Source organism: Grammomys surdaster, unplaced genomic scaffold (genome assembly GCF_004785775.1).
Source record: "Grammomys surdaster isolate TR1022 unplaced genomic scaffold, NIH_TR_1.0 139, whole genome shotgun sequence".
NCBI classification, from domain to species: domain Eukaryota; kingdom Metazoa; phylum Chordata; class Mammalia; order Rodentia; family Muridae; genus Grammomys; species Grammomys surdaster.
In genome coordinates, this window is record NW_021604597.1 from 16860155 (window position 1) to 16878012 (window position 17858).

General features: G+C 46.3%; 1 protein-coding gene across 2 annotated transcripts in view; it reads left to right on the forward strand.

Annotated features, from left to right (window-relative positions):
* The window catches only part of Schip1 (schwannomin interacting protein 1), a 156373-nt gene that overhangs the window by 19364 nt on the left and 119151 nt on the right, over positions 1 to 17858 (forward strand). Inside the window, exons 1-2 of one of the 2 annotated variants that reach the window (XM_028763467.1) lie at positions 5988 to 6176; positions 6381 to 7070. In XM_028763467.1, the coding sequence (XP_028619300.1) occupies positions 6399 to 7070 (672 nt within the window). In that variant the 5' untranslated portion in view covers positions 5988 to 6176; positions 6381 to 6398. Of the gene's footprint in view, positions 1 to 5987; positions 6177 to 6380; positions 7071 to 17858 lie in introns of those variants that run through there. The other variant, XM_028763468.1, reaches the window with a different exon arrangement.

Below are 17858 nucleotides of genomic sequence, written 5' to 3' on the forward strand. Positions count from 1 at the left end.
CCCTTAATATCTGTCCTCTGCCCTTGCAACACCTCCTCCCCCAAAGGAAAATAAAATAGAATAAAAAGTTCTTGTTGTGGAAGCTGTGGTGTGTCATACCGTAGACCCTTTAGTCCACACAGCTTTACTTGCAAATGCTCATTGCAATAAGTCACTAGTTTGTTTCGAGGCCTCTGGCTTCTGCTATAACCATCAATATTACATTCTCACCGGGACTCCTTATAGATATCCTGTCATTGTCTGCTGTCATGGAGATCCTGCAGATCTGCACAACTGACCCTTTCAGTGCTCCAGCAGATCATACATGGGAGTAGATGTTGGGATAGACCAACTCAGAGCCCTGGATCTGGGCCTGGGCCAAAGCTGAGTTGGTCAGCCTGCTCGCTCTCCGGAGCCTGCGATACCATTCTTGGCTAGTTCACCTAATGTTGAAGCCAGCAAGGGGTCAGTCAGCAATCACCTGTGCCTTAGCCACCAGGGCCAGCTCTACTATGCTGCACAGGTGAGGGGCAGGGCCCACTCTCCCTGGTCCTATAGCTAATAAGGGGAGGGGCTAGCTCTCCTGCTGTCCTGACTTCAGGGCCAGCTCTCCAGCCTGCTGCCTGCCATAGTGAGGGGCAAAGGGGAGGGGGTGGGGCAGAAACGAGGTATCTTTTGATAAGGAAGGTGATAAAAGACTGAGAGACATTTTTGCATCCCATTTTCCATCTTTTCTAGGATGAAATCCGTAGAGTCTCTAGACTGGAAGAAGCCTGTTTTCTTCCAGACATTTAACCAACCCCTGCTATTTGCCAAATGCCTTCAACAGGCCGTCTGCTCTCTTTCATTGGCAAACTGTGGTCATAAAGTTGTTTAGAGACCGGGCTGGAAACAAGGCCCAGATGTTCTACATCTAGGACACTTCGTCCTACAGAGCGGTTCAATACCCCCAGAGCTACACACAGGTGATGAAACAGCAGAACATCTGTGTCCTGTGTGTGACTTGCATGGAATCCACACAATAAAGATGAAACAAACCCTTCGCTAGCCAACTCCTTGTTAGTATACCAGCCACAATGTAAAGAAAGTTCAGTGTTGGTGCTAATTATTTCAGAACTAGCTTGGAGAATTTTTTGCAAGTGTTTCCCCTACTCACGCCCATTACAACACATGTATTTCAAACAGGTCTTTTCTCAGATACTGCCTTCACAAGTTAAAATCCTGGAAATAGCACTAGTCCTGAGGGGCGTGACCACACTGTTTTATTATGGATCCAGTTTCCTATCTGTGACAAATAAAAAACCCAAGCTGACCTTAAAGAAATTGTTTTGAGGGGGGAGACAGGGGAGGAACTTACCACATTAGCCGGCAGAACCATGATATTTCCTTTCCTGAAGTATCTTTACTTTTTCTTTGACACTTGTTTGCTTGTTTGTTTGTTTGTTTGTTTGTTTTTCAAGACAGGGTTTCTCTGTGTAGCTCTGGCTGTCCTAGAACTTGCTCCAGATCAGGCTGGCCTCAAACTCAGAGATCTACCCGCCTGCCTCTTGTGCTGGAATCACTTTTTTTTTTTTTAAGATTTCTTTATTATGTATGTGAGTGTTCTATTTGCATGTATGCCTTCATGATAGAAGAGGGCATCAGACCCCATTATAAATGATCCTGAGCTACTATGTGGCTGCTGGGAATTGAACTCAGGACCTCCAGAATAACACCCAATGCTCTTAACTGATGAGCCATCTCTCCAGGCCCATCTATCAACATTTTTTATTTGTTTATTTGTATGAGTGTTTTGCCTGCACATATGTATGTGTACCTCAGACATAACATGCTCTTGAAGGCCAGAAGAGGGAGTCTTATGTTAAAGATATTGTGAGCAACCTGTAGAGGCTGAAAACAGAATGCATCTCTCCAGCCCCTATACTCTTCCTTTCACAACATAATATCCTAATCTGCTGAATATTCTGAACTTAAGAGGCCAAGCACTGTGCCAGCCAGCTTCCTCAAACACAAATATTGCCCACACAGTGATTCCAAGTAGGAGACAGAGCTAGCCTGAGGATGCTGCAAGGAGACCCTTTCTGACATTTTCCCTCCCTAGTAAGTTGACCCACCTGGGACCAAGATCTACTGACCTTGTAGATGAGAGAATACAAATAAAAATTCTAAACACAAACTACCCAGTGTCAAGTCCTGGCTCAGCCGCCTACTTTACCAGTTTGTAACATTGGGAAAATTACTTAATATCACCGTCCTTGACCACTTCACATACAAATGAGTAGAAAAAGTTTCCTCGAAGAACTCTTGAGGACCAAAGAAAGTTAGAAAATCTTAATGACTCGAACAACAAATGTCTATCAAGCCGTTATTCCTTTCTCAGCCCTGCTGTTCACAGAGCTCAGAGTATCTTCTTTTCCACACCAGAATCCCATCCCACTTAAGGACTTTCAAGTCACCATAGCAAGGTATAAAGATACAGGTACACTTTGTTTTTAAGTAAGTTAGAACAAGAGTTTTCAGACTAGGTCTAAAATTTGGAACCTTTGGTTGAGGCCAAGGATAAGCATGAAGGCCTGAAGCATAGGCTTTCTTCCTCTGGATTGTCTGAGCCTGCGTCACTACCCCATTTCCGACCATTTGGGGGATTGAACTCAGGACCTCTGGCATGCTAGATCAGCCTTCTAACCACTGAACTACACCTCTAACACCCTAGAATAGGGTACTCACAAAATAAGCGTTTCACGGAACTTATATTTGTTTTTAAACAGATGTATGACATGAGTTCTAACAGAAAATGTAATTCTATGAGGCTATTAGAGAAGCAGATTAAACAGCAACACTGATAGGATGTGTCACACTGCAGTGGATGCCATGGGCTCAGAGGCATGTCCTCGGTGTCCTCTGAGCCAAGTGAGCAGGAAAGAGCCAAACCTTCCAGGAGGATAAAGAAAAAAAATGTTGGTTGGAAAAGTTGGAGGTGGTGATGGAAAGCAGGTCCTTCAGAGGCAGCCCTTGTGGAGTTTTGATGGTCAGGGGGAGAGCTGCATTTCTAGGAAGGCTACACTTGGCTGCATACAATAGTCAGGACTACTTCAGAGTGCAGTACTTGGTGTGAGGGCAGTTGGTGGTCAAAAGGGACTCTTAATCTAGGCAGAAATGTCAACACTGGACTGACAGGGAAGGTTCTGGAAGTAGGCCTCTCCTCTTGTCCCACATTTCTGATGTCTGATTCACAGAGGTTTTAGGGCATAGATCTAAGGAAGAAAGTAGCAAACTAACTTGAGAGAAGCCTCCCTAAAGAGGAAGAAGACGGGACTTTTGGATCACTTTGCAAATCATTTCTCCACCCTACTGGACCTAACTGCTCACTATTGCTGCCTTGAAGTTGGCAGGCCTTCCTGTTCCAGAGTGGGAGCATTCTTGGCAGGGGGTGGAAGTCTGGAAGCAGAATGGTAACTGGGCTGGCCAAGCACTTTCCATGGATGGAGGAGAAAAGGGAGGCTTGGTACTTCCCATCTGATCCAGATTATCTGGTCAGAAAGTAATGTGAACGCACAGACAAATTCCAAGATGTTTATAGTTGGTTTTGAAATGCCACGCATTTCTGACAGTGCATTTACCTTGCCAAATGTTTTATTTAGGTTTCATTTACATTTCCTGATCACAGACCATAAAGCACTTGAGGAGTTAGTGTGCTAGCTGTGTGGGTAGGTGGCTCTGGAGGTCCTGGTGCCTAAAAACTGGGTTGTCACTATAATGCTCCTGTCTGTCACTCCAGCTGATAAATATTTGTCCACCTGCATCTGCCACAGGGTACGTAGCTCTGTGTATGTATGTGTACTGTATGCCTGTGTGTATACACATGCATGCAGGCATACCTGCCTGTGTAGGAACGTGTGAGGTCAGGGGTTGACATCGCCTTATTACGTCAGCTTATTTTGAAATTCTTTTTTCTTGAGACAGGGTCTCTCTCTGAACCTAGGACTTGCAGTTTGGGGTAGCCTGACTCCCACTATCAGGGATCTGTCTGTCTTCACACCCAACCCCAGCATGTTGGGGTTACAGGCAGCACCCAGATCCTGGCTTTTATAGAAGGCACTTTACTCGCTAAGCCATTTCTCCAGCACTCTAGGTAGCTTTATTGACCTAAGCTTTGTCATGTCCCATGTTGATCTTCTGAGCAGAACTTCCCATCTATGGCACAGAGCACTGGACCACTCACATACCTTTCAGTGGCAGCCAGCACTCCACCGCACCCTCACATCAAAACATATTTGGGGCACTAAGCAGGCTGTTTACAGATGTTCATGTGAATTGTACTTTAAGTCCTAACCAGTCCCTTTTGTCTGAAGTGCTGGGCAGACCAGAGGCCTCTTTTCCTGTTTTCCACAGGATTGCTGCTTCCAAACAAGTTAGAAAGGTTTGATTACATTTCCTGGCCAGGGGCTTACCTAAGAGAGGAAATCACTGAGACAAAGGGTCTCTGCACCAAGTCCCCCACAAGAGCCCTGATGGCTGGGTGGCAGCCACTCCCTACCCAGGAATCCTAAGTATGCCTCTGCTCCTCCATTTGGAGGGTGCCAAGCAAGGGTTGGGGTTTGGTCCAGACTAGTCCTGCTGGAATAAATTAGTTACAGGCCTAAATCTGGTAGTCCAAGGAAACTCTCCATTTCATTGTAGAGTTAAGCACGCTTCCATTCTCACCACAGAGGAGGCATTTCCTAGCTAACTTCTTACAGGCAAGAGTGTTCAGAGGAAATTTTTAGTCCTTAAAAGGTATGCAGCAGCCCATCTACATCATCCAAGCGAATAGTTTCACATCATCAAAACTTCTTCCTAAAAAGAAGGGCTGGCAAGTTTAGGTAGCCCGTGTATGGTCTTGGAAACTTTCCCACAGATTTTTTAAAAAATTAATTACTCAATTCCCTGAAAGAAAAAACAAAGTAAGCAAAGCCAACCAAGGTACTACGGGCACCACCACTCAGGACTGTCTTTCTCCTTTACAATCTTCTGGATTGGTTCTGTTGGAAGGGATGTCTGGCCCCACCTTCAGGATAGATCTCCACTCCACTTCCTGACCTCTACATTAGATAACAGTCCCCGCTCACACTCTCACTCCTAGCGGTACACACACCTCGCTGAGGTCATCCTCAGTGCCACTGGGAAGGGGAAGGAAATGTGAGCAAAAGCAACAGGTTCCACCCACTGCCTGAACTTGGAAGTGGATACCAGGGCGCGCTGAAGGAGAGGAAGCGGGTATGGGGAAGGTAGAAAGGAAATGACAGGGTCTGACCACTGGTCACTTGAGCTTCTACGCGGCTTGTGTATTTGCTTGTGAGGATGACAGGAGGCCCTTCTCAGGGTCACTTGGGGACTTCCGCGTGGACTGGGAGGTATCGGGTCCGCGCGGCCCTCCAGGAGGCTTTGCTTGGATAAAGAGCCCAGCCAAGAGGCCTCGAGGTGCGCTGAGCACAGATCCCCTCCCCAGGGCGCGGTCCTTACACACGGCGGAGTCTGTAAGCCGAGCGCCGGTACCCTCCCTCCCCCCTCGCCTCTCCGCGCTCTCCCAGCCGGCCTCTAGCTCCAGCCTCCAGCGGGGAAAACCGGGCGAGCGGACTGCGCCGCACCCCGCAGCCTCTGGGCATGCTCCGTGGCGGGACCGGGTCTGCCGCCGTCGCCGAGAGGGCGCGTCTTCCCTTCCCCAGGGCGGCGGCGCCTGCAGCGACAGTCGCTGCGCCCGGGCCTCGCACACCTTTGGCAGAAGCAAGCACTGAGGGGTGCCATCCTGCTGGGGCGTAGGCCAACAGCGCCCCCGTGCCCATCCTTCCCGAGAGGGGCTGGCCGAGGAGGCGCGCAGGCGGGATGTGCCCAACGACTACTGCGGTTCCTTAGAAAGTAAAGCTGAGCTCGCCCGGCGCGGGGCTCCCAGTGGCCGCCGGGAGGGGGCGGGGCCGGGCGGGGCCAGCTTGGGGGTGGTCCCAGTGCCCCCGCGAGGTGCGAAATCAGATTCTACCTCCCTCTTGGGTCCCGCCCCCAGGGAATCAGAATTCAGTGGGAAAGTGTTTGGGAGAATCCTTGGGGTGGAGTGCTAGGGCGCGCCTGGCGTAAAATGGTTAACACAAAGTCCGCGCGCGCCCCTGGGCTATGAGGGTGAAAAGTGCGCGCCCGTGGCTGCGCACCCCTTTGCTAATTTGCGGGTTAGTTAACCAGAGGAAGTCAACTTGTGCGGGGAGGGGTGGAGGCAGCTCAGGCTGCTGCTGGCTCCCGCCCCAAGGCCTCTTAGGGCGATCGCACCTCACGGCTGGCCGGCGCCGCGCGCGGGGAGGTCGGGGTGGGCAGCGGGCGGCCGGAGCAGCGGGCTCAACCCGGCCACTCATTCTTTCTCCCTCCTCCCCTCCCAGGACTACCGAGAGGATGGGATGGATCTAGGCAGTGACGCCGGCAGCAGCAGCAGCAGCAGCAGCCGCGCCAGCTCACAGTCCAACTCCACCAAAGTGACCCCTTGCTCCGAGTGCAAATCCTCATCGTCGCCGGGGGGTAGCTTGGACTTGGTGTCTGCTCTGGAAGACTATGAAGAGCCCTTCCCGGTCTACCAGAAGAAGGTGATTGATGAGTGGGCTCCGGAGGAGGACGGGGAGGAGGAGGAAGAGGAGGACGATCGAGGGTATCGGGATGACCGCTGTCCGGCCCGAGAGCCGGGGGACGTGAGCGCCAGGATCGGCAGCAGCGGCAGCGGGAGCAGGAGCGCCACCACCACCATGCCGTCCCCGATGCCTAACGGCAACCTCCATCCGCACGACCCCCAAGACCTCAGGCACAATGGCAACGTGGTGGTAGCCGGCCGGCCGAATGCCTCCCGGGTTCCCCGGCGACCCATTCAGAAGACCCAGCCTCCAGGGAGCCGGCGCGGAGGCCGGAACCGGGCATCTGGGGGGCTCTGTCTTCAGCCTCCGGACCGCGGGACGCGAGTCCCGGAAGAACCCCCTGCGCCCCCAATGGACTGGGAGGCGTTGGAAAAGCATCTGGCCGGGCTGCAGTTCCGGGAGCAGGAGGTGCGAAACCAGGGTCAGTCGAGGACCAACTCCACCTCTGTAAGTTGGCCCGGGTGCGTGCCCACGCGCGCACACCCGCGTACACACCTCACGCGCAGCCCACACGCCCCTTCTCCGCGCTCTCGCCGGTGCTGGCCCCATTCATCCTTTCCCGAGGGTGGGGGCTGGGCCGGAGAGCCTGCCTCCTGTTCCCCTGGGGTACGCTTGCTCTGTCTGTGAGCTGTCTGGGTTTACAGGATGGGCGGAGAGAAGGGAGGGGCAGCCAGAGGGCAGCAGAAAGTCGGGTTAGAGGAACCCGCGACTCATTTTGATGGAATTACTTATGGAGACTAGGTTGTGAGTCACTTGCCTGAAAATAAACCTAGGGAGATTTCCTGACCGAAGTCAGTGCCTGCAGGGGCTATTTCACACTATAATAGTTGTGGCTTTGTCCATCCTCGTGGATCTTCCAGCGTTGCCCCCCCCCCCCCATCTCGCCCTGAGCCAGGCAGTGCCTGTGCACAAACATGCAGTCGCCTGCCCACACCTCTGATCTGGCAAGCGCGTGTGTTCCATCCCAGCTCCTGGATTTGGATGGATTAAAGGCCCTCCTCTGACTTTTCTTCCTTGAAACCTGAGCGATTGCTGACCTGGAGGAACTGGGTGAATTGAACTGCCAGGATGAGGGAGGGGCTTGCTGCCTCTGCCTGACTCACTCCCTGTCGGCGAATCCCTTCTTGTTTTGATAAAAGAACCACTTACAGTTCCTTACCGGAGGCTACTGCCTCAATTCTGGAAAAGCCAGACAGGGAGGGGTGCTGGCGTGGAGCGGAAGGAGGGAGAGAAGGAGGGCTGCATCTATAATAAGCTCAGGCAGGTTTGTACTTGTCTCAACATTTTTTTGTGTGTGTGCCCCTGAGAGGAGAGCAGATAAATGACTTTAAAAGAAAGGCATCACGAATATAGCTCTCCCTTTTATCACTGTTTGAGATAAAGCAACAGTTGTAATTTGAAATCATTAGCGAGATATCCCTAAATAGGGCTGAAGGGCACAGTTTAAATGAGCTGCTTTCTGTGTGTGACAGCTGTGTGGCAGTGTAGGAAAATGCTTGCCTCGCAGGTGTAATTTGGCTACTCTGAGTCTCCCAGGCTCCTGGAAATTGGGTGCATGCACTTCTGACTTCAGGGGTGAGAGTGGTAACAGGGTTTCACAGAGAAATTGGCACAGTGTCTGTCAGCGCCCTTGGTTGACAGAGCTCATTGGTTAGCGTCCCTTGAGAGATTACCTATTAAATTAACAAACTTGTTTTAATCCTAGCCGTTCCAAAGTGTACCATGTCACTAACAGACGTGGAATCTTTCAATTGCAGCCAGTGCTATTTCCCCATTAAACCCCCAGGATTTGAGCAATGAGAAGATAAGCAGTTACATCGGGTAACTGGACTGAGAGTCTGGTCAGGTGAGATAGGGTAGACTGCCCTCTGGGAACTTGACATTTAAAGGCTGGCCCAGACAGAACCCTTCTCAACCCAGTGCTCACACATTCTCATTATTGTGGGCAGCCTTTAAAACCTAGGGTTTCCTTCCTTCCTTCCTTCCTTCCTTCCTTCCTTCCTTCCTTCCTTCCTTCCTTCCTTCCTTCAGCAATTTGGAGTTTCTTCCTCCTTGTTCCCAGATTCCCAGACTCCCAGCTCTTCTAAAAATGTGTGCTCTTGTTATTTTTAGAAGTCATTGCACTTTTTTTTAAGTTTAAAGAAGTTTAAAGAACACACACACACATACACACACACACAAACACATGTATGTTGCAATAAGGCCTATGCACATGCCATGGTTCACATGTGGAGGTCAGAGAACAACCTTTGGGAGTCTCTTTCCGTGGACCCCGAGGATTAAGCACTGGTCATGAGGTTTGATGGTGCTTTAACATCCTGAGTTATCTAACAGGCCGGTTTTGGTTTGTGTTTGAATAACTTTATTACTACATGTTTGCTTAGGATGGTGCTTTCAAGCTAAGATATCTGTGAGCTCACCTTAATACTTAAAAACATTGTAGTACATACATACGCCGCAGTCACAGAAAGCCTGACGATTTCTATGACTTTGTTTTGTGTATGCACTGTACGGTCATCTAAAGTTTGTTACTTTGGTTTTCTGTTATGAAAAGTTTTGAAAACAGCATTTAAATTCTATGTATCATTGCCTGGAGTAAGTAATAGCATGGTCAGGAGCTGGAGAAGAGCAAATAATTGGTGTAGAAAGCCTACCTTTGAAGGAGGCAATCTAGTCCACTGGTATTGTGCTACTCTTTAGAATGTTGTGTGTCAACACATTTACAGGGCTGGGTGCATCGTGAGCAGGAGGCTGTAAAATACAAGAGAGAGGCCAGGTTCTCTTTACCATATAATCCAAGAGCCGCCTCAGGGATCTGTCCTTGCTGTCACATCTTCAGTTGCTCTATTGGCTTGGTTCCCTGACTCTTCCAGAATCTGTTCAGCTCTCATCAGCTCTGAGAGGTTATTCCTGCTGCCCACTTCCTAAAGCAGGGCAAAGCACCCCTCATCCTACCCCTACCTTGGCTCATTTCCTAGTGCTAGCAGCACTAGTCTTCTTTGTCCAAGACTGATGGGTGACAGCTCGTTCAAATGACCATTATGTTGGTGCTGGGAACTGAACCTAGGTCCTCTGGAGTTTGAGATAGGCTGTTATGTAGCCCAGGCTGGCTGGTTACATGAGGTTCTCTACCTAGCAGAACCTTGAATTCATGGTTGTTCTTCATCTGCTTCCCAAGTGCTGTGATTACTGGTGTGCTCCTGCTGTGCCATGGTGCCTGGGCCAGTGCCTGAGATGTTTGAGGGTCTCATCTATTCAGTGAAGGAAGCAGTGTTTATAGCATCCACTTATCCCAGACTTTACCCAAAGTCCTCACTGTACAACTGAGAACAGAGGGCCTGAGATACTGTGTGATTTGTCTGAGGTACCCATGAGAAGCCTTGTGAAAGGGTATCTTTTTTATTTTGTGTGAAAGGGTATTCTTTTTTATTTTTCCTTCTCACATAGGAGTGATTTCCCCCTCTTTCCTACTTTAAATACTTTGAGATAGGAAAGATAGAGTACCTCCCTCCCTGAAATAAATTAAAAGACTTTTTTGTTTTGTTTTTCGAGAGAGGATTTCTCTGTGTAGCAGTCTTGGCGGTTCTGGAACTTGCTTTGTAGACCAGGCTGGCCTCGAACTCACAGAGATCCACCTGCCCCTGCCTCCTAATCCTAACTCTGAGCTCTGGGATTAAAGGCATATGCCATCATACCCATTGTTAAAAGACTCCTTCACTACAAGACCTCTCTTGAAATTCCTCAGCAGTGAGGACAGAAGTAATCTAAGAAACCAGAGACAGAAGACTTGCTGGAAGCAGGTGGGCTTACTGGCATGGAATGCATAGTACTGAACAGGGGAGCCTGCCTCACGTGACGTAGGGAGGGAAGACTGACAGCTGAGGTAGTCCTCACTAGCACATGTGCCCAAACTCGTACACACACACACACACACACACACACTCCTCGCCCCATATTTAAGGCAGTTTAGCTGAGGTAGAAGATCAATTGCATAAGTGATAATGTAAATTCGATGTTTTCTATAATACTTATGTGACTTTTGACACAGCTGTAAAACTGCAAAATCAAGGTATTAGATCCATCACCCCAAAGTATCTTTGTGTCCCTTTGCATTCCCCCTGTCTTCTTCTCAGGTAATCACTGACCTGATTTCTGTACTGTGAGTTTACTTACATCTTCAGATACCTGTATTTCTTAGTCATCTGGTGATGGGCACTTGGATTAATTCTAGTTTTTTTGCTATTATATGTAAAATTGCTATGGCCAGTTATACATAAATCTTTATGTGAACCTTCATCCTATTTCTTTTAGGTACATATGGGAGAGTGGGACTGGATCATATAGTTGGCATATGTTCAACTTCCTGAGAGGCTGCCTTCTCCTTCTAAGAAGCATCATTTTAGATGGCCAGTGCCCTGATGCTTTAATTTTTTTATTTATTTATTTGTTTATTCTGTATGTGTTGTGTGTATGTGTTGTGCGTGTCTGTATATCTGTGTGTATGTGTCAATGACTGTGTACAGATACACATGTCTTGTTGTATGTGTACCACCATATGGGTTCCAGAGATCAAACTCAAGTCATCAGGCTTGGTGACAAGTGCCCTTACCTGCAGAGCCATCTCCTGGGCACCGTGGTCATTGCCATGGCTCTTACACCACTGACTAGAACTTGGCTCCTCTCCTAGCAGCTGGTTTATATCATTTGAACTTTTGGGTTTTCCAGGGCATTTCTATCCAGGTTACTGCGAAGGCTGTAACATCTAACATCTAACCAAACTCATTCTGCCGTTGTTCCAAAGAAGAGAGGTGTCTCTTTTTTTTAAAATTAGATAAGGGTTCTAGTTATAGACCCCACCCTTTTAAAGTGCAGTTTTATTATACTATCATGTCCTTGTCAGGTATATTTTCCTCATTTAATGAGAAGTTAAGAATTATTTGATACATTAATTGAAAGTAAACTCTCCTAATAAGGTTATTTCTAAAGTACTTAAAAATAATTTGTCTTTTTATTTGTTTATACTATTAGCTGGTAGCAAACTTTAAATTACCTACATTTCTCCCTAGAAAAGTGCTAATTACCAGTAATAGTCAATGTATTGTTCTGTAAGAATTACAACCCAGTTATTCTGCACAGTGCTACAGAAGTAACTAAATGACTGAGTGGTTTTTCCCTTAGTTACTTGGGGGTATGGTTAAGTTACACAAATTCCTGTTTTATAGACTGAAATTAAGGTGGTTTAGTGGAAAGGGTGCTTACCACCAAGCCTGATGACCTGAATTTGATCTCCTGGAAGGAGAGAAGATATAGACCCACACAATACGTACAACATACACACCATACATACATGTACCCACACATAATAATAGTGACAAAAGAATATATATATATGTATATATATATATATATATACATATATATTCTGTTAAATAGCCTTGGTTGTCCTGGAACTCACTATATGAATCAAGCTGACCTCAAACTTGGAGGTCCTTCTGCCTCTGCCTCCATAGTGTTGGCAAAAGTGTATGGAGCTATACCCAGCTTGAAAAAGAGGGTTTTTTTTTTTTTTAAGACATAGAAGAAAAATGTTCAGGCTCTAAACACACTAGCTTGCCATAATTGAAACTTCAGCTTAGTTGTGATTCTGCTCAAGGTCCTGAGTTCAGTACCTACCAAGAGTTGTTAGGTCCTTGTCTAATCCTGTTCGAGGCCCTGGATTCAATACTTAATGGAGAAAAGACATAGATTTCAGGAATACCCAAAGTAACAAACTTTTGTAAATATAATATTTTTATTCTTTGAAAATTTTATACAACATGTTTTGAGCATATTCACAAACACCCTAATTTTGTGCTCACTCTATTGAGTATAATTTGGGCTGCCCATATTATACTCCTGAGTGTGGGGCCATCACTGGAGGAGCCTGGTCGACTTGCCAGGGGTCTCACTCTTAAAGAAAACTGGCCCTCCCTCCCTCCAAAGCCCTTAGCTGCTCACAGTCCTCAGTTAGGGATGGGGCTCATGAATCCTTTCCACTCCTTACTAGACCGATGGTTGGCTTCATTGTGTGTACTCCAGTGGTTTTGTGGAAGAGGCAACTACAGGGGCTGTGGGTTCATGAGTGCAGCACACCTGTCACGTCCAGAAGACACCATCTAGCTCTGGTCCTTCCCAGCCTGTGACTCTTATAATCTTTCTGGCCCCCCTTTTTTTGTGGCCCCTGAGCCTTGGGAGGGGGTGTGATACAGATGCCCCATTTGTGGCTGAGCATGCCACTGACACTTACTTTGTCCTTTGACCAGTTGTGAGTTTCTATATTAACCACAGTATTAATGAAATAAGTGAACCATTATTAAAAATTTGAGAATATATCATTAACTCTGGATATCTATCTATCTATCTATCTATCTATCTATCTATATGTTACATTGCAGAAGGGTCCTTTGAACTGTAGTAATTGAATTAAAAGAGAGCTCTGCCTCATAATAGGTTTGTCTGTAGCAACTCTGAAGCCCCCAAAGGAAAATGTTTCCCTGAAATCCTGGTGCAGACCTTATAACTATCATCACCAGCTGACTGAGCTCTTAACGGCTCACTGCTGGCATGCAGGCTCCTCCCTTGCCTGGCTCTGCTCTTCATAACTCTGCTAACTACAAGTCCTTGCCTGGGATTTCTTGTAAGGCACGCTTGGGAAGCCCAGCTCAAGAAGGATTTTATTCTACAGTAGCAGGTACCTAGGTTCTCACCAGCCTCCACTTTTGAAATTTGACCAACCTCTTTCTGGTCAGCTGAGCTCTGAGCAGCCTCTCTCTCGGTGAAGGGTGAAGTTTTACTCCACATAGGTGCCGTTATGACTCCCCAAGTCATAAAGGACTTTCAGGTTTTTGCCCACATTTGGGCAAATGAAGGGTTCCCATTTTAAGAGAGGATCAGAGTTAAAGGCCATCCATCTTTAAACTCAGAAGCCATCTTAGGCTCCAGTAAGATCCAGTGACTTGGCTAAAGCTGTATGGCTGATAAAAGTCAAATTAGACCTGCTAGGCCTTGCCTCTGGTCTCAGATTTTCAATGACAACCTAAGCACAGGTCGTCTGGTATTGGTGTTATGGTTGGTTGTTATCTTCCTGTGGGTATGTTTCTTAACTATACAAGTCCTCTGCATCCCCTCTCCCCTTTAAACACACAGACCAGAGTTCACAGCGTGTCTTGAAGAGTTCTGGTGCTCCCTAGCTGTCTAGTTGGTTAATTAGTGTATTTTGTACCATACTTTTGTCTCGATTCTTTAGTTTTCTCCAACCTGAGAGACATTATGAAGTTTATTAGTGCTAACAACCATAATTCCATTACTATTCCTTAAGATCTTCCTCAAATTATATGATATTGCATTTGCATCTTAAAATAGAAGTTTGCTCTCCTGGACTTTGTCCCCTAAAGACTTGTGTGGTTTTGCTTTCTGAAATTTGACATTCAGTTCTAGGTAACTTAACAAGAGCTGACTCCACAGCTGTGATACCTCAGCAGCTTTGTAATCCTGGAGCCCTAGGACAGGTGACATTCTTGACTCCTTAGTTACTGCCAGTCTGTTGGGGACCCAGCATCTGCGATGATTCAAGGACTAATTGTAAAATTGAGCATCTCAATAGAGAAGTAAGAAGATTTTAGAGGAAAAATCAGACAGGTCACTTCAGCAAACCTTTTTTTAAAAGGTGGCAATGGACTGTGTTCAGCACTGTCTTAGTCCAGGTCGACCAGCCTCCTGACACCCCATTTCATTCAAGTGGCTACAGCCACGCCTAGGCTGAGAATGCCAAGGGAGCAATCTGTGCGGCTCATTCTCTAAGTGAAGGTGGTTTGTTCCTTCTAGACCAGTGGTTCTCAACCTTCCTGATGCCGCAACCTTTTAATACAGTTCCTCAAGTTGTAGTACCCCAACCATAAAAGTCTTCATTGACACTTCGTAACTATAATTTTGCTACTGTTGTGAATCATAATGTAAATATCTGATATGCAGGTTTTCTGATATGTGACCTCCCCCCCAAGGGGGTTGTAACTGACAGGCTGAGAACCACCAATCTATTCAGTAGATATTTTGTTATGAACTAAAACATAAAACAAAAGTACAGAAAGAAAAAAAACCAAGCAAACAAGAAAAGGCTTTATAAAACAAAGCATTTGCAAGCCTAGTGTGGTAACACATGCCTGTGATCCAGTAGTTGGAAGTTCAAGGCACAAGGATCACACAAGTTTGAGGCTAGCTCACTTAGGAGTCCCTAAAGTCAAGCCAAGACCCAGGTTCCTTTGAAATGAATGGGTTCAGCAGGTGCTACCAGATGAGAAATGAGAAATTTAGTGGGTATCTGGGACCTGCAGGCCAAAGACCCTGAGCTGAAACAGGCCAGGATCTGAGGCTGCTGTTGAACAGCAGAGCCTGTGGAGGGAGGAGGAACAGGTACAGTGTGCTGGATAATTTCTTGCTTTTGTATCACATCAGGCCAGGAATCCAGGGAAACTTCTACATGAACGGATAGCAGTGCCTGATGTGAGGGTTGGCACTGGAGATACTGGTGTGGACTAGGATGCCAACACAGGGCTGGGGCTCTGTGCTTCTGAAAGGCATTAGATTATTGCTCGGTGCTGTAGAAGGTCAGTGGACTCTGAAGAGAGACGCAGATCTGGCCCTTTGTAAAGAGTTAGCACTAAAAGATACTCTTCTTACCTTGCCTCTTAGAAATGCAATGAATATTAGTTGTCTGCTTTGCCTATTCTCGAAAACAACAGGCATCTATGTTGACTTTTTGGTTTTTGGTCTAGTAGGTAAATACGGCAATTCTTTGAAGGAAAAAAAATGATCAAATTGTTCTCAGAGGCTTTTATCTGTGAAAAATTGTGAGCAGTATTCTGTAGCTCTGCGAAGCAACAGCCAGCCTTACATTAGTTTGTTCTGGTTAATGAGTGCTAACACACTTACCCAGGCTGCCTTCAGGTTATCGGAATCCAAATTACTAGGTGATAGGACTCAAGAACTTGTTACTTGTCTTTTGGTGTATTAGTAATCATTTAGAAGTAAGATTTGCGCATGCATTAACAAGAAGTATTTGTGATTTGTGAGGGCCATGAAATAGTCTAAATCGGGACACTTGGCTTAGTCAGAATATGGGTGAGAGCAAAGAATAGAAAAGTGGCCATAAGGAGCGGGAGGTATGTGTGAGGTTTCTGTTTCCTGTATGATGTTTCTGGATTTTTCAGCGGATTTGTTTTTAACTTCTAATTAGTTTGCTTTGTACCACGACAAAGATTTTTCAGACCTATTTCTAAAATGTACACATTTTCAGAGTTTGAAGAAAACTTTAAATCCCCCACCCTTTATATCTTTAACTTGTTTCTTTTTCTCTTTTTTTTTTGTTTGTTTGTTTTGTTTTTGTTTGTTTTTGTTTTTTCGAGACAGGGTTTCTCTGTGTAGCCCTGGCTGTCCTGGAACTCACTTTGTAGACCAGGCTGGCCTCGAACGCAGAAATCTGCCTGCCTCTGCCTCCCAAGTGCTGGGATTAAAGGCGTGCGCCCGGCACTTGTTTCATTTTTGTGTTTCCTTGTTTTATTAATTTAGCATTAGCACCCAAATTAGCGTGTTCCGTTATGAAATCTCCATGTCGCTTTGTTTTCTCAATGATCTCCCTTCCCACCCCGTCCTGCTCAGCCCTTCCTCTCCCCACAGCTCTCTCTGCTTTCCTGCCTCTTCTACTCCATTACACTTCTTTTTTTCTCCTTTAAGATCTTTTCTCTTTCTCATGGTCTCCTTTCTAGTTTCATGACTTAGCTTCCTATGCACGCACACACGCACGCATGCACGCGCACACCATGAGAGAACTTGGCGTTTGTCAGTCTTCCTTATTTGGCTCTTCGTGATACTTCCCATTTCCACCCATTTTCCTGCAGACGTCATGGTTCCATTTTGCTCCCTGTCTGAATAAAACTCCACTGTGTGTTTATACATCCCTTTATCCATTATGTATTGATGGCCACCTAGGCAAGTTCCGTTTCTTAACCACTGTGATACTAGTTAAAGCAGCAGCAGCAGCAAACACTTAGGAACAATGTCTCCATGGCAGAAGACAGAGTCATTTGGATGTATACCCATCCAAAGCTGGGTCGGTCGTATGGTAGTTCTCTTCTTATCTTTTTTGGGGATACCCCATGCCTAGTCCATAGTGGCTGTACCAGTTTTCACCCCAACTAGCAGCAAATAAAGCTTCCTCTTTCCCCATCACGTCTTCCACAGCATGTTTTGTTGTTTTCTTGGTGGTAGCCAGGCTGACTAGGGTTAAGTAGAATCTTGAACAAGTTTCCATTTGTATTTCTGGATGACTAAGCACGTTGAACGTTTTTGGTAATATTTGGTCTTGTGAGAAGTGCCACATGTATTGTAGCCCATATATTAGTGGGATATTTTGTGGGTCTCGGTGTTTATATATGATCTACCTATTAACAGCACCACCCCATCCTACCTCTGGTCTGATGTACTTGATGCAGATTTTCTCTTAGTTTGTACCTTGTATGTTCAAACTCCTGATAGTTTCCTTTGCTGTGCAGAAGCATTTCAAATTCATATAGTCTAATTTGTAGCACTTGGGGTTCTCTCTTGTGACCCTGGAGTCCTTTTCAGAGAGTTCTTGTATGTGCCTGAATCTTGAAGTGTTTCCCTCTACCAGTTTTCAGTGTTTCAGGTTTTAAATCAAGGTCTTTGAGATGCAGATCTGATTTCTCTTCCTGCCTGTGGAAACCTAGTTCTCCCAGCACCATCTGTGATGATTGACAATATAGTATGAGTTCAGATATTGTGATATGGCCAGCGTGGTTCTGATTGCTTAGCATTGCTTTTGCTATTGGGGTCTTTTGGATTTCCAAATGAATCCTAGGATGTCTTCTCTAATTCAGAGAGGACTGTCTGTCATTGGAATTTTCCTGTAGACTGTTTTCAGTGATGTAGCCATTTTTACAATATCTACTCTACCAGTCAAGTCTGGTTACCAGAGCCTTTTGTAACCAGTGATCTGTTAGTGTTCTATTGTGTTAATTTGTGTCTTAAAGGGCATTAGTTAGCAGCTGATTTCTGAAATATAACCAATTGGAAGGCTTTATTTTTTTCTGTATCCCAAGAGAGGTGATTGATCTCTTCAAAACTCCAGAGAGATGTCTTAGCTATTTTCATTATTGGCTTTTGTTGTTGATGATTTGTTTG